This window comes from Fukomys damarensis, unplaced genomic scaffold, assembly GCF_012274545.1.
Source record: "Fukomys damarensis isolate Sample0158 unplaced genomic scaffold, DMR_v1.0_HiC HiC_scaffold_17, whole genome shotgun sequence".
Taxonomy (NCBI): domain Eukaryota; kingdom Metazoa; phylum Chordata; class Mammalia; order Rodentia; family Bathyergidae; genus Fukomys; species Fukomys damarensis.
Window position 1 is genome coordinate 66,409,987 of NW_022900929.1, and position 12,949 is coordinate 66,422,935.

Genomic DNA, 12,949 nt, shown 5'->3' on the forward strand with positions numbered 1-12,949 from the left:
GTGAGTATGTGTTTCTGATCTTATCATTTTTATTATTTCAAAATCATTAATCAAGATTCAAAACCCAGCCACCGGAATCCATCAGCTCTCTCTCACTGAATGGAGAGTATGGCAAGATCGCCCCTTTCCTACGCACCAAGTTGACCATTCTGAGCGATGCCACCATTTTGTTAGCGTTATGCAAATGATAGAGCGGATGAGGCATGAAGAGGTAGAGTTTTATTGTAACCTTCTCTTTGTGGTATGATAAGGACACTGGAATTCTTAACCTCTGCTTTTCTTATTTTGAAGACATCATAAGAAGCTGCGGTATTTATTATGCATAGTTATAGCTAAAAATATTTTGTCTTTTTATATAGCTCCTTGTGATTTCAACAAAGACCCAGTTTTCTGTCTTAGGAAAAGAAGTAGACTTAATTGAATAGAAGAAAAATATAATCTGTAAATATCATTAGATCAGAGTAAAATTTTAATACTTCATGCTTTGTGTGAACTATTTGTAAAGCTCATTTAGGATTCTTATTGAATTTTGGGACTTAATGAAATATTGTCTAGCACGTAGGTCATTAGGTATTTCTTGTATTCTGGGGGTAGTTTAGGGAATTATTGATTTCTTGATCAGTTTCTTGACCATTTTTCCTTGAAAGAGTCAAAATACTAAACTTGATAGTGCAATCCATAATGTCTGGATTGGAATTCCAACTATATTTCTTACTAATTGTATGCTTGTGAATTATTTAATCTCTTTGTCCCTCAGTTTCATCTATAAAATAGGATAATGATAATACTTTATAGAATTGTTGTGAGAATTAAATGACAATATGTGTAAGGCACTTAGAAAAGGAACTAGTACATATTATGTACTCAGTAAATTGTAGCTGTTATTTATGGTTACATGGAATATTGACTTCTTAAATACTATATATAAAGAATAAGTGTTAGAATTGAAGAAAGTATTTCTTATGTATTCATAAATTCTATGATAGTCTGTGAATAAAGTACTGTAGATAAAAATTAATTAAAAATAACTTGATAATTTGACAGTATAATTTATGTTTCCTTGATTTTAAAGTTTAAAAGGAAATTATTTGAATACTAATATTTAGAAAATATTTTAAAATAGAGAGAAATTAATCTTTTAGAATTGGGTTTTTGTTGCTTATCACACACAGGGCCCTGGGTTTGCTCCCCAAACTCTATCCTTTTTAGGTAGGACCCCTAAAAAGAAGAGCAAATAAAATAATTGGTTGTTTCACTTTGTTTCATTTTGTCTTCATGTGATTTTTACATGTTGCTTGATTATAGGGTGAATGCAAGTATGAATTGGAAATGAAATCGTATTTACAAATGGAAGATGTTAGCTCAACGTTTAGCAGTCTCGGGAATGGATATAGTAATCCTGTCAGTGACATCTTTATTACTCATGAGAAATCTTCATTAAAAAAGACTATAAATCAAGCCAGTTCATTCTCAGTGATAGAATCTGAAGAAGCATGTGCTGAAATTTATAAACAAACTCACATCAAATCTACTAAAATTGTTTCTCTAATGAAAATAGCTTCTAAAGAAATGCAAAAGGACCAACCTAAAAAAGAAAACAATGGTGATGCAGATTTTTTAAATCCTGGCAGAAATTCTCCTGTTGAGCCTAGTTTTCAGGTAGACTTACCAGATGATAAAAGGTCATCAGATATAGATGGAGTTGCTACCACATGTAATGTTAATAAAAAAGTTTTAAATCAGCCAGATGTATCACTAACAGAGGGCCAGTTTACAAATAAGTCTATTTATTCATTTGCCGGAAGTTTTTTAGATTCTGGTTATGGGAGTTTCAGTGATGAGAAATCTGGTTTATCCACCTTACTTATTCCATTTGATGAAGAGCTTTACATATCTAGAACAAATGATCAGTTTCATCATTGTCACACACTGACAAAAGAGGTACTAGCTAATGTAGAGAGATTTTTATCTCATTCTCCTCCACCTCTCAGTAGTCTCTCAGACTTGGAATTTGAAATTACAAAACTGGACAGTTTGCCTTTTCTGCCCCACACAGAGCATTTACAAAACTGTAAATCCACTTCTTTGATGTCCTGTTCAGCTGTGGATTCTCAGAAAAATTCAGAATTGGATTCAGTTAAAATTATTAATCAGTCTCCTGAAAAAAGTTGTCTCTTTAGTGCAAATATTGCTAAGATTTCTAATGAGCCATACTTATTTGACCGGGATGATAAAATACATAAGAATATTAAAAATGAAAATTTATTATCTAACAGTCATGTTCCAATTCACATAGATACTTCAAGGAATTTAGTTGACAAAACTAATCACAATGTTGATAATAACGATTTCCCAATATTGTCCACTGATCAAAATGAGAGTTTACTATTGTTCGAAGATGTTAATGGAGAACTTAATGATATAAGCCCTTCTCCATTGAAAAGTCAGTGCAAATCTTTGTCTGTATCAGACAAAACTCTTCTAAATGAAGTGACTCCAATCTCTCAGTTCTTAATTTCTGATGAACTTTTGTTAGATGATGATTCTGAACCCCAAGATAAAATAATTCATGATACTAATAGTTGTATTTCACGTGCAGATTTGAAAGATACACATGAGGAAAGACTGGAGAGTGGTGAATCTGCTTCTGATTGGTCTAGGGACTTATTTTCTGTTACCTTTGATTTAGGGTTTTGTAGTCCAGATTCTGATGATGAAATATTAGAACATACATCAAATACAAGTAAGAATAGACTAGATGATATATCTGGAAGATATTTAGATAGTAAGAAGATAAAGGATGCAAATGTTTTGAATCCATCAAGAGATCATGTTGAAAATTTTACAAGTGGATCCACATCTGTCCTGTCAAGTAAAGATGCGCAGAGTCCAAATTTTGCACATTTTCCACAGTGTGCAACAAAAACAAAAGAATTTGTATCTCCTGGTTTTTCGCAGTTTTCTTTACCAGTAGGAGAAGAAGTTATGAGCACACCCATCTCTAAATCAAACAGAATGAACTCATTTTCTGTTGTAAGAAAGAAAATTCTCAAGACACCAGATTCTAATAAGAAAAAAGCAAATCTGCAAAGTTTCAAAGAAACATTGAATTCAACTTTTGATGATTCATTGTTTTCTCCACAAAAAACTAAAAGCAGTGATGAGCTCTATCTGCATCAGTCCTGTCCTGGTGAAGGTAAGATCCCACCTTTATAAAATACATAAGTCTTTGTAGAACGTTTGCTCTAGAAGTAGGTGATTTTTCCAAGTGTAATTCTCAGTACATTATGTAATATGTGTGTTGAATTAGATAATTGATTTATATTTTTCTTAAGTTGATGTTCACTGGTAAAATATTTTATCTGCATGCCATGGGAAATGTATTATGCTAGATATTACAAATTATAGAATGAGGTAAAAAATTTAGCCCTGCTCCTTAGTTGTAAAATACAAATATTTATATGACATACATTTGAAAATATGCCAGTAAGAGGTGGAAATAAGTACAAAATGAATACTAGTGGCTGTTTAGATGTATAAATACCAAATAGTTTCTTGGGTGTGAGAAACTAAAAGTGTAAATAACGATCAAAATGTATAATGGATAATGTGAAACAGGAGGAAAAGGTCTAAAGGTGTAGGGGAAGTGGAAGGGGTGGGGAAAAGGAAAGAAGGGAAAGGAAAAAATATGAGAAAAGGAAAAAATGGAAACAAAGTCTCTGTAAATAGTGAGGGATGGAAGAGTTGAATGGAGGGCCAGGGAATGGGGGAAAATAAGAACCAAGATACATCATGTAAAGGTACAAGTTCCCAATGATGAATGTAACTGTACTGTATGCCTAAAATGTACCAGTAAACTTAATGGAAAAAAAAAAAATAGTGGCTATTAGGAGGTTGGCGGGAAGTTTTGAGTTAGATTACTTTGAAAAGATGTTATAGATACTCTATGTTGGTTTTCATTTGGGGTACTCAGGAATATTTATAAATATATTGAAAATAATAGAGAATTTGGTGTTATAAAATAATAAAAAGAAAAGGTCGGAAGACCTAAGTTTGGTGGCATAGGTTTGAGGCGAGGATTTTTCTAATAAAATCTTTGAGAAATACAGTGGACCCTCAAGTTATGACTGGCCTGACATATCAACAACTTGGGTTATGATCACAATTTTAGTTTTAGCTTATGACTAAAGAAAGTCTTGAGTTACAACCCTAATGCTGGCCACTGTTGCTTCTAGATGGTCTCAGATACAGATTTAAACCTTACAGAGTTACGGAAGGAACATTACAGCATTCTTTCCTGTGTGGGACTGAAAAATCCTGGGCCAGTGTCTCTAAGGATATTGAGATCTCCCTGTATATAGGAGAGCGACTTTGAAGGCTGTGTAGAGGAGCCTAAACCTTCAGCTGACAACTTTGAGTTATAACCAGCCCTCATAAATGAATTTAGCTCATAAGTCAGAGATCTACTATAAGATCATATTTAGAGATTGAGACCAGTCCATAAAATATCCAGAGATCTGGAGATCTCTTATCAGACTTTATAGTTACAGAAAAACTAGAAAAGATAGTGACAAATGTTTGGTATTAGAACGGTATCAGTAAGTATCCTTTAAATCCTGCTATAGATCTCAACTAATTTATTTAAAGATAATTTTATTGGGCCACTTATGAGTTTTATTACTTATGACTGAAGAAAAAGAGAAGTTGTCTGATAAAATGAGAGTTTTCCATGTAAATCTTGTCCTTAGGTTTTTCTCTCATTAGGTTGTGATTCATAAATAATCTATTTAAAATGAAAGCATGTTTATGTAAGTTTTGTAAATGGATTTTAATTTTGACTAGTCCGCATAGTTTGGGGTGTGCTCTGATATTTTTATTTTTTGTAAATTAAGATTGCCTATTAGCCTTCAAGATTTGTTTTGATACATCTATACAGTATTAACTCCACATTAATGGGTGAAGTCATTGCTTTGCTTGTGTCAGATCTGCAATAAAACTTCTTTTCTAGCATTGTGTATAACTGTTAGTCCATGTGCATAATATTGAAGAAATACATTAGAGAATATATAGTTAGTACTTTTTGTTTGATGTAACTCAAAGAAAGCAATTAAGCTCACTTACCATGTTAATTGTGTGTGTGTGTGTGTGTGTGTGTGTGTGTGTGTGTGTAATATATATTATTCAAACTAAAGCAGTTAAAAAGGAAACCTCCTGGAATGGGTTGGATATTTTTTTCCCCCTTTAAATTTTTTTTTGTTGTTGTTATTTTTTTTTCTTTTTATTGGGTTTATTGGTACAATCTTAGGTACACAGTGCAGTTACATTCATCATTGGGATTCTGTACCTTTACATAATAGGTCTTGATTCTCATAGCAGTATGTAATGCATTGATAGCAGCAACAGCTTTTCCAGGTTCTGCAGTCATCTGAACAAAATTATAGACATTCAGCACATTCCATTAAAACAAACAAACAAACAAAAAAACCAAAAAGAAACAAAGAAAAGAATAGTATCTAGAAAACAGCAAAGTTCTGTTGCTGTTGTGGTACCTGGCACCATTTTTTTTTTATTAGCATCTTAATCATCATCTGGAAAGAGAACATTCTAGAGTAATATCATTAAATGTAGCTCTGATGAAGCACAGTCCCTACTATGTATCATAAAGCAGGTACAAGATATTTTACATTCATAGAGGTATGATACAGTACCGTCCAACATCAAAAATACTAGAATCATTATTGGTTTGAAATCTACTTTGTCTGCAAATAAGATTGCTGCCCCTGTTTTTTTCTGGGCTCCTGTCACATGGAGAATTGTTTTCTGTCTTTTCACTTTCAGTCTATGGGCTTCTTTTTGCACTAGGTGTGTTTCTTGTATACAACATATTGTTGGATTTTGGTTCTTATTCCCTTTTGCCCGTCTGTTTCTCTTGATTGGTGAGTTGAGGCCATTGACATTGCTGGTTATAACTGATATGTTATATGTTATTATTGACATGTTATTGGCCTTCTGTTGACTGTTTTTACTTTTTCACCTTCTCCTTTTAATTTCTTGCCTTGCCTATTTGATTTGCTCTGTTGGGCCTCATGATGTTGTTGCCTTCATTGTCTTTTTCTAGGATCTTGTTTAGAATTACTTGTAGTGCTGGTTTGGTATTCATGTAGTTTCTCAGGTGTTCTTTGTCGTGGAAGTGTCTTATTTCCCCATCCATTTTGAAAGAGAGCTTTGCAGGATACATCAGTCTAGGTTGGAGGTTGTTCTCTTTTAGTACTTGAAATATCTCATTCCAGGCTCTCCTTGCCCCAAGGGTTTGTGTTGAAAAGTCTGCTTTGATTCTGATGGGCTTTCCTTTATATGTGATTTGTTTCTTTTCTCTTACTGCTTGTAGTATTTTGTTCTTCTGTTGGGTTTCTGGGATCTTGATTATTATATGTGTAGGTGTAGATTTTTTTTTTAATTGTGGCTAGTTGGGGTCCTATATGCCTCACTTATCTGAAGGTCAAATTCTTCCCCTCTGGGAAGTTTTCTGTCATTAATTCTATGTACAGCTTTTTTAAGTCATTTGTATTTTCTCCTGTTACTTGATGGATTCCTATCAGTCTTATATTATTCTTCTTTGCATCATGTAGGAGTTGCTGGATCGATTCCTCATGCTCTCCTACTGTTTTTAAGAGACCTCTCTTTTCTTGGTCACTGACTGCCATCTTATCTTCTATATCTGAGATTCTATCTTCGCATTCTTTTATTCTGTTGCATACACTTTCTATGAAGTATTTAATCTGGATATCTGTTTGTATCTGTTTTATGGATTCCATTTCTTTCCTATATTGTGCATTTATTTTTTCCATTTCTTTCTTATGCTGGGCCTTCATGGCTTCTATCATGGTCCTGAGCTCAACTATTTTTTGATCAGTTTCTGCTCTAGAGTCTCGAATCACGACTTCCATTTTGCTCACTATCTCTATGGTTATCTGGGAAATTATTTCTGTTTTGAATTTTTTTAGAGCCTGATTGATCTGTTGTGTTACTTCTTGTGCTTTGAGTTCAGAGTGTCCTGGTGGTTCACTATCGGCCTTTTCATCCTCATTTGCCCTACTCTTTGCCATGGGTGAACTGGAAGTCTGTCCTTGTGTCTTGCTTAAGTGTTTTCTCATTTTTATTTTTGTTGTCGGACTGTCCTTGCTTTAATCTCTGGGTTATTACCTCAATCTTCCTGATATATTTGCGCCCTAGCTTCTGTGTCTCTAATGACCCACAGACATTCTCATCTTCATAACATCAGAGAAACAGCTCATCAAATCATCCGCAATGCTTTATCCCAACTGATAGAATCAGCAACACATTAAGATCAGGCACAACTTGGACACTGACCATCTGTGGTAGTCACCAGTCTATCACCCTTAAATCATTTTAATTAAATTGAAATCAAGAAGCAGTCCAGAGCATGTCTGCAGTGAACAAAATTTCAATATAGTGTATTTACCATTTAATGGCTCAGATAGAGTGAGGATGCAAGTCCCCTGGTCTCAGTTAGCTGATGGCTGAACCCCATGATGCTGACTGACCTCGGGCTGCAAGGCCCAGATTGAGTTCTCCAACCTTCTGAATGGTTGAACTCCACAACGTTCTATTGCAGGTTTCCCACTCCCTTTCTTTAAAGATATTCAAAGTTGGGAACTCAGAAAAATACCCTTGATGACCACCTCTGCCTCTGCAGAGTAGGTCCAAAGACTGGCACAGTCAGGAGTTCTGAGAGTGTGTGGGGGGTCTTATGGGGGTTCAGGGGTGCCGACGTGGCTACCTTCCCGGCGCTTGAGCGATGGCGGCTGGGTCAGGAGCAGGCATGGCTCCCCTTCCCGCAGTGGATCGGGGCCCAGGCTACCTCCTGGCGCTTGAGCGATGGCCTTAAGTTTTTTGGTACATTTAAGATAAACAATACAGTTACATTCATCATTGGGATCTTGTACCTTTACATGATGTATCTTGGTTCTTATTTTTTACCATTTCCCCTGCCCTCACTAAATTTGGCTTTTTACAAAGTAATGAAAAAAGAAAAACTAGTTGAATCATGTACAAAAAAGGAATCATTGCAGTTTGTCTGTCTGGATAGATGTATTATCTAGTGCTGTGGAACAAAGTACCTCAAAACTCAATGGCTTAAAATAGCATTTACCTCAGTTTCTTATAGATCAAAATTGAAGAGCTGCATAGCTGGGTGGTTCTGGCTTTGGATTTCTCATGTGGTTATAATTGGGATTTCAGCTAGAATTGTGGAAGGGTTGGTTTGATTTGGAGAATTTAAAAGAGTGGGAAAGCGATAGAAGGTGCTCAGAAAGCCCTAGTTCTTTTTTTTTAAAAGAGTAATAAAAAGTATTTTACTAAACTCTTATGATGAGCCAGCCACTGAGTGTTTTACAGACATCATCAGAACTCTCACAGAAGTTGCTCTAACAAAAATTGCTGTGGTAACAACTCACATTTTATAAATGAGCGAACAGTGGTAGATTTAGTGCTGTGATTATCATTTGGGTTTGCACTAAACATTTTTTCATTACATATAAGAGATGAAGAAAAGTATTCGTAGCATTACATCATACATGAATGCATACCAAAGTTCTAGATCATTTCCTTCAAACTCTTGATTGTTTTTGCATCTGATCTAAATCACAAGAGAAAAAAATTTGTATGTTTTGGTTTCAAGTAAGACATTTAAATTACGGCCTAAAAGTCAGTCTTTGGAAGTGGGCTTTTTTTTTTTTTTTTTTTAGGTAGTGACATTTTAATAATGATATTGTCATGAGTCTGTGGTGTGTATTTTCTAAAGAGTCTTGCATCGCCACCAAGCTTCTCTCCTAGGACCTTCCAGAAAGTCACTGACCTACTCTAAAATGTAAGGGAGTTTAACTTTATATGTAATTTGAGTCACCACATAATTAACCTGCAACCCTTGAAAGAATAAAATTACAAAAGACATTTTTATAATAATTTTAAATATGCAATTCAGCATATTGTGAAACTGATATGGCAGATTCTTCAGTCATGGGGATTATTTTGCTGCTTTATCATCATGCTGTTCTTGCCTGAAAAGCAGCAGTTCAAACTTTTTTGTAAGAGACCTTAAGAGTTTTTTGGAATAAAAAGATCTACCAGACAATCCAGTTCATGCTCTAGTTTTAATGACTGGGAAAAGAGGGGTTCAAAAAGTTTTCACCTTCCCCAATTCAAGTTATTTTGGAGTAAGCCCTAATTCTTAATGATTCTCAAATCCAGTGGAGCTGAGGTTAGTTGTAGGGATCAGGGAAAGGGGATGTTACCAGAACCCCTGCAGTGAGTCCTGGTCTCCTGTGAGCCAGGACAGCACAAGGTGAATTAATTAATAAAGAAAGGAAATGAGACTTAGAGAAGATGAGCTTTGGGCCTATCGATGCTGCTCTGGGCAGCAAAGACAAAGGTACCTGACATCTTTATTTGGTACATGGGAATAACAGATGACTCAGAGGGTGGCAGTATCCTAGGACAGTGAGGAATTTATGTTGATTAGGAATTTGTCCCTCCCCAGGTGAAACTTTTCTTTTACTACTAGGTTCTCAAGGAACCAAAATGTACTCAGCTGATGTAATCCTGCCCTGGAACATCACAGCATCATGGAACTATTGAGGTTTTAGCTGTGACAGGAGGCAAAAATGGATTTAAGTCTTGACATGCAGTAGCCGGCCTGTGGACAGGAAAAGTAGGCCTAATCATAGTTTAATTGTGAAGTGATTTTCCCCCAAGATTATGTAGCATTTCTCCTTGTAGTTAGTAGTTCCTTCATTAGGGCTCAAAGCCTGGGGATGTTTTCCATGATCCTTACCTCCACCTTTCTTCCTTTGGATGCTTGGTCTTTTCCCATAACAAGTACCTTTTATGAGTTTCCTGAGCCTGCTTCCTTTTCGTACATGTTTGGAGGTCCAAAGTCTTCTTTCCAATTTATACTATCTGTTCCTTTCGTTTGTAGTTGGCTGCATTTCTTCCAGTGTTATAATTCTGGTAAGTGTTTATGAATTTCTCAAGAATCTTCTTAGAAACTTTATTCCATTAGACACTGTTCATACCCACAAATCTTTGGGAAAAAAGCCCTTCTCTGCTTCGGGCTTTTGCTGAGACGTTTGGAGATAATTCTTGAAGATATCTGGAGAGGATCTTTGAGAATCATAATTAAAATACTTAAGGGCCTTTTGTCTGACTGAATGGTACTCTGAGGTTTCACCTTTGATCTTTCTGAGGTTTTAACAGCATTTTTAGTTATATCCTCAAGCTTCATAATATTTTCTTGGCAGTCTTCTGGATTTGATCTTTACATAGACGATATCTTAATTTTTATATTGCTTGACACCTGAAGAGGCTGAGAATTTTCAAAACCATCAATTTCTAACTGTTTTATATTCAGTATTCTTTTCTTTTACTATAACAGCAAGAAGAAACAGATGATACCTTAGACAGTTTGTCCTTGGCTAGGTCACCTCACTCATTAGGTGAATTAGGTGAATTGTTAAGTGCAATGTTGTTAAACTTTTTGACACTACTTCTACAGGATTTCCTTTCTTCAGCTTCCAATAAGGTTTTCATTTTAAGCTCTCACCTGTAGCCTCCTCAGTGGGCATTAAGCTTCCTATAGTTTTTTTTTTTTTTTTGGTACCGGATCAAACCTTGGACCTTGTGCTTATGAGGCAGGCAATGGAACAACTGAGCTAAATCCCCGGCTCCTTCCTACAGTGTTTGAAGCTCTCGAGGCCTTCCCAGAAACCCTCAGAAGTCCTCTCATTTTCTACCCCCTATCTAGTTCTGAACCTACTTTTATAGTTTAGTTTTTGTCATGACTACTGCCAATTTCTAGGTACCAAAACCTATATTATTTAATTGTTATATACTGCAACTAACCTCTCCCAAAACTTAATGAGTTACAGCAAAAACATTTAATTTTTCAAGGTTTCTGTGAGTCAAGAATTCATTTGTGGCTTAGCTGTGAGTGGCTCTGGCTACAGTTGAAACACACTGAGTAGATCTGCTTTTAAGGTGGTTTATTTGTAGATGGTTGGCAGGAGGCTTCAGTTTCTTGATATGTGGACTTCTCCATTGGGTTGCTTGATTATATCCTTGAAGCGTAGCATGTGGTAGCTGGGGACAGTGACTCAGACCTGTAGTCTTGCCTACTTGGAAGGCTGAGGTGCAAGGATTGCTTGAACCCAGGAGTTCTAGACCTGCCCAGGTAACACAGAGGAAAAACATAGCATCTGGCCTCTCCCAGTATAATTAATACAAGAGAAAGAGCAAATGTGAGCCACAGTGCCTTTGTGACTTAGGTTTATAAATGACACACCTCCGCTTCCATTATATTCTTTTGTTAGAAAAAATTCACTAAGTCTGGCCTGCACTTAAGCAGAAAGGCATTATAATCTACTTGAAGGGAGGATTATCAAAGAATTGGTGTAAAAACTTAAAACTACCACAGGGCCTCTAATACTCTTAATAGAGGATTTTGCAAAAATATAAAAAAGCACTTTGAATGAAAATTTTATGAAAGTACAGAAATAGAACTTTGGTTAAGTACTTTAAAAATGTGAAGTATTTGCTTTCTTTCATATGTGAGGAATTTTTGTTGTTGTTCTGGGAATTGAACCCAGGGCCTCATGCTTGCCGAGCATGTGCTGTACTACTGAGCTGTACCTCCAACTTGAAGATTTTGTTTTAACCTTCTCCCTCTTCCCTAAATAGTTAATTCTAGTTACATTTTGGTGAATATCTTATCAGTTTTTATGCTTCTATGCAAGCACACATATGTACACACAAAAATGAAAATCTTTTAGTATATTGTTTTATAGCATGCGTATTCATTACTTTAATTCCTTCAGCCTGAAGGTAATAAAGGCAAAGGGGTGGGAAGACTAAAATTTAGAGTGAATTCTAGAATCATGAGCTAATAAAATTACATTTTTTCTTCTGTTGATCAGATTTATTTTTTATATTATAGGTGAACAATTATGGATAAATTGTGAAAGTGAAGATGAGGAGGTTTTTCTAAGAAAACATAAAAAGCGAAAGGAAAATGTTTTAAAATCTCCTGAGGTGAGTCATTCAGTCATTATAATAATGTAATCATATAAAAGCCATTTTTTTGCTTGAGGACTTTGTATTGCCTTTTACTTAATGTTTTTGTTGATTTATTTATTCATTTTAGGATCAGAAAAGTAGTGAAATTGATTCTCCAGTTCATGCTGTGAAAAAGTGCAGGGTTCTTAGAGTAAGTAAATGACAGATAATATATAATCAAATTGTTTTAGGATGAATATTAGAATATGCATATGCGTAAATGTATTTACTCTTCTAAGGATATAGTTAATGGAAGAATTGGTGCTTTATGTCCTTCTTTTAGTTTTCAGAGATAAGTTCATTGTAAACTTTCTAAGCATCATAAATATAAACGTTAAATAATTTTAATTCCTTTTAAAAGTCATCCCTCTTTAGTCAGTACACTTCAGCAAATCAGCAAATGTTTGTTAGATACTTTCTGCGAGGCATGTTGGGTTACTAGAAATACTATCAGGAATATATCTCAAAACTAAAGTTCTTGATTCTCCTGCTTGAGCTTCCTAGAATGCTGAGATTACAGGCCTGTGCCGCTACTCTTGGCTTGTATATTAATTGTCTGATAAAATCTAGGATAATTTGGGGAAAACTAGTTAAAGGTACAACCAATACATATTAACTTCATATAATCATAAAATATTCACTAGAAAAATTGCTTTAACAAATTCTTCTAAGTGAAGCATATTTAATTAAAAATACTAGTTTTCAGGCTGGGGATTTAGCTCAGTGGTTCTGCCACCTGCTTTGCAGGCACAAGGTCCCAAGTTCCATCCCTGGTACCAAAAAAAAAAAAAAAAAAAAAAAAAAAATTTTACAAATATCT

General features: G+C 35.1%; 1 protein-coding gene across 2 annotated transcripts in view; it reads left to right on the plus strand.

Annotated features, from left to right (window-relative positions):
- Fancm (FA complementation group M) overlaps nucleotides 1-12,949 on the plus strand; it is a 53,110-nt gene that overhangs the window by 25,533 nt on the left and 14,628 nt on the right. For both annotated transcript variants that reach the window (XM_033765160.1, XM_010632610.3), the window contains exons 13-16: nucleotides 56-211; nucleotides 1,306-3,196; nucleotides 12,011-12,105; nucleotides 12,218-12,280. In XM_033765160.1, the coding sequence (XP_033621051.1) occupies nucleotides 56-211; nucleotides 1,306-3,196; nucleotides 12,011-12,105; nucleotides 12,218-12,280 (2,205 nt within the window). The remainder of the gene's footprint in view (nucleotides 1-55; nucleotides 212-1,305; nucleotides 3,197-12,010; nucleotides 12,106-12,217; nucleotides 12,281-12,949) is intronic.